The sequence below is a fragment of the Lotus japonicus genome, chromosome 6 (assembly GCF_012489685.1).
Source record: "Lotus japonicus ecotype B-129 chromosome 6, LjGifu_v1.2".
Taxonomy (NCBI): Eukaryota; Viridiplantae; Streptophyta; class Magnoliopsida; order Fabales; family Fabaceae; genus Lotus; species Lotus japonicus.
Genome location: NC_080046.1, coordinates 13,547,985 through 13,551,811, shown reverse-complemented (window position 1 = coordinate 13,551,811; position 3,827 = coordinate 13,547,985). Strand labels below are relative to the sequence as shown.

General features: G+C 38.2%; 1 protein-coding gene across 1 annotated transcript; it reads left to right on the top strand.

Annotated features, from left to right (window-relative positions):
* The first annotated feature begins 207 nt into the window (after positions 1-207).
* On the top strand, positions 208-1,973 carry LOC130724000 (probable aquaporin PIP-type 7a). Its single transcript, XM_057575157.1, has 4 exons — positions 208-609; positions 810-1,108; positions 1,392-1,532; positions 1,651-1,973. The coding sequence occupies exons 1-4, from the start codon at positions 273-275 to the stop codon at positions 1,741-1,743; spliced, it is 870 nt and encodes a 289-aa protein (XP_057431140.1). The 5' UTR covers positions 208-272; the 3' UTR covers positions 1,744-1,973.
* Positions 1,974-3,827: the final 1,854 nt, after the last annotated feature.

Here is a 3,827-nt window from a genome sequence, read left to right as displayed (position 1 = left end):
AATCTCAGCATTGAAAAGATTAGTCTCGTAACAATCTCAATTATGAAATACATTCATAAAACCTAAAATGAAAATTCAAATAGTATTATGTTATGCGTTACCCCTAAAAAGGACCCACCACCAGCCACCCTCTATCCTCTACTCTCACTTCTTAATTGTCATTAACATGAACCAACTCTCCTTATATATAAAGCATCACATTACCCTCTTTTGTGGCATCAACATCAGCTAAGAGAGTGAGAAGAAGTTAAAATTAGAAAAGGGAGAACGACATGGAGGGGAAGGAGCAAGATGTGTCATTGGGAGCTAACAAGTTCTCGGAGAGGCAGCCCATTGGGATAGCGGCTCAGAGCCAAGATGACGGCAAGGACTACAAGGAGCCACCGCCGGCGCCGCTCTTCGAGCCGTCTGAGCTCACATCATGGTCGTTCTACCGAGCGGGGATAGCGGAGTTCGTGGCCACTTTTCTGTTCCTCTACATTACCATCCTAACAGTCATGGGCGTCAATAAATCTGACACCAAGTGCAAAACTGTTGGGATTCAAGGAATTGCTTGGGCTTTTGGTGGCATGATCTTCGCACTCGTTTACTGCACTGCTGGAATCTCTGGTATATTTATTTATCAACTCTTTCCTTTCTCTTTCTCTTATAAAATAATCTACATCGCCACATATTCAAATGCACCCCACAGTGTTTAGGATAAATAGATTAGAAAAATAACACTTTATTGTTTTGAATTTTTATAGATCAAAGAGTCTGGACTATGTATGCAGTGTGTAATTAATGTTAATGTGATGTTTTAATTGCAGGGGGTCACATAAACCCAGCGGTGACATTTGGTCTGTTCTTGGCAAGGAAATTGTCATTGACAAGGGCGGTGTTCTACATGGTGATGCAGGTGCTAGGTGCTATATGCGGCGCTGGTGTGGTGAAGGGTTTCGAGGGGAAAAAGTTTTACGGTCAGCACAACGGTGGTGCCAACTTTGTCGCCCCTGGCTACACCAAAGGTGACGGCCTCGGTGCTGAGATTGTTGGCACCTTCGTTCTTGTCTACACCGTCTTCTCAGCCACGGATGCCAAGCGTTCCGCCAGAGACTCTCACGTTCCAGTAAGTTTCCTCACTTCTTAGTGTTTTATCGTTCAATTTAATTTTTTTTTTAATTTTAATCATATTTTTTATACATTTTTGCTATCTACATAGTAGTATTGTACCAAATAGCAAAAAGTGTTATTGAAATACATGTAAAATTAACACTTTTGAATGAATTAGCTATCCTGTACTAAATTATGTATGAGTTCCTATTGTTGAAAGAAGTTTTTACTATGGCAATGGCTCCAACTTTCTGAGTTAATTTACTAATTTGAAGTTTATGAATGAATGAAATGATTAGATTTTGGCACCATTGCCAATTGGGTTCGCGGTGTTCTTGGTACACTTGGCAACCATCCCAATCACCGGAACCGGTATCAACCCTGCTCGGAGTCTCGGCGCTTCCATAGTCTTTAACAAAGACCTTGGCTGGGATGACCACGTACGTTTATTCAAATCTCTCTATCTTACAAATTAATTTATAATTATTTCAAATTTAGAATTATCTGGATGAAGTTATTGATGAACCACATCGTTTGTCCTCTTTGTACCGTATGCAGTGGATTTTCTGGGTTGGACCTTTCATTGGAGCAGCTCTTGCGGCACTTTACCACCAAGTTGTGATCAGAGCCATTCCTTTCAAATCTAGTTGATTAATCAATCAAGCCAAGTTTAATAAGTTTCATTTTATCATCATCATGTTTTTCCTTTGTCTTTTTTTTAATGTAAAGAATTTTACATAATGTAATGTTATTAGGTGGTGCGTGATAATGGGTCAGTTTTCCTCTACTTTTAGGTTGGAAGACGGCCTAGTTCATGTGTTATGTATCTTGGTGATTGTGGTTTTGATCAAATAAAAATAACATCCTCTTCTTTGAGTTAATTTGTTTCTGTCCCACTTTTTCTTAGGCTTGTTGTGTTGTCGATCGCTACTGTAACTTGTGGCCTCTTTCAAATGAATATATGCCGTGTAACAAAAAAAAATGAATATATGCCGAGACTTTTTTACAAGGCTAGTTTTAATTTTTTTTTTACCAAACTAGTGCAACTTTTCATTTAATTACCAAAATAGTGTAAATCGCCACTTGAAGTGGCGATATCTCTTTTTTTTTTAATTTTTTTATGAAATCGTCACTAACAGTGCGACACCCTATTTATATTTATTTTTTGACTTTCTTTATTAGTGACGGAATCGTATCCGTCACAAAATCCTAATATTTAATATAAAAGGTATTAGTGACGGAATGTGAAGAAAGATAACATCCGTCACAACATTTCTAGCGACGGAATTCTTTTTGCGACGAAATATATTTCGTCTCAAAATCTTAGTGAATAATGAAAAAGAATTTAGTGACGGAAATTGAAGTGTACATACTTCCGTCACAAATTTTTTTAGCGATGGAGTTTGTGACGGACAGTTTTCCGTCACTAATAAACAAAGTCAAAAAAAAAAATTGGTGTCACCACTGCTAGTGACGATTTCATAAAAAAACAATAAAAAAAAGAGATATCGCCACTTCAAGTGGCGATTTACTCTATTCTTGTAATTAAATCAAAAGTTGCACTAGTTTGGTAAATTTATTTGAAACTTGCACTAGTCATGTAAAAAAGTCATATGCCGAACAGTCGAAGGCGATTGTGTCACAACTTTTCCTAAGAGAAGTTGTTGCCTTAACCTCCAATCTAGGATGCCATAGAGTTATCTTCGTAACTGATCATTGTCTGGAACTCATTAAAGCTTGCAGAGAAGGAGTTCCAATAGGCGAATACACACTTCATTGAATATATCAAGGAGATGAAGAAAGGGTTTCTAAAATGTGGCTTTACTTGGACGGAGCGGGAAGAGGAAGTTTGTGCACAAATGATGGTTCGCCTTTGCAGAAGGGATGCTTTACCTTGCAACTAGGTTATAAATCCACCATAGCTCCTTGTAGTATCCTTAAAAGGGATTGTCGATCTGCTGCACCTGCAAATCTCTAACATCAAACCCTAGTTCCTTGACAAGGAGTTCTCCTCGCATATATCTCTTATCTCCATAGATGCTACTTCATCGCTTTTTCCTGTTGAACCTTCTTGCATGAACAATCTCTAGATAATGGCATTAAAGATAGTGAAGATACCTTCGTCCTATGGCCCCTGAGTTCCTTGGAGTTAGCTAGATCGCATGCTAGCCGTTCTCTGGAGAGGAACTAGGGTTCTTATATATGGTCTTGGACTTCTTAGTTCGGCCGACTCTTCGGTTCTTTGTCTTATCTCATTACTTGCGTTAGTGTTCTAAATTATCTTCCCGTATATAATAACTAATTTTACCACGTGAGACTTCTTAGCAGCACCAAGCTCATACTAACAAGATCTTTTCTTGTCCAGCAACTTGGAACATATGGATGGCATGTTATAAGTGGTTCGGTTTTTCCACTGTGCTACCTAACAATGGTAAGGAACACTTTCTGCAACATGCCCAACCGTGGTGGTCGAAATCACAAAAGCAGGGAGCTTGGGCAGTGCACTTACTGCTATCTTCTTAGATATGGCAACTTTATATTTTATCTTAGCTCTTAGTATGCTGCAAATTAGCACTTTGCTAATTGTTTTCTTGTAATCGGTTGAAGTACTCATTGTACTTCCCTATATATATCATTTTTGCTTACCCAAAAAGGGGTTGTCTAAATAACCCTTGTAAAAAATTGGGTTAAATCACCCTTGATGAGGTGTTCCAATTATATTATAACATTTGTCT

Coding starts and splice junctions, on each gene's coding strand:
- LOC130724000 (XM_057575157.1), top strand. CDS start 273: ATGGAGGGGAAGGAGCAAGATGTGTCATTGGGAGCTAACAAGTTCTCG. Junction 610..809: donor CTGCACTGCTGGAATCTCTG/GTATATTTATTT, acceptor TTTTAATTGCAG/GGGGTCACATAAACCCAGCG. Junction 1,533..1,650: donor ACCTTGGCTGGGATGACCAC/GTACGTTTATTC, acceptor TACCGTATGCAG/TGGATTTTCTGGGTTGGACC.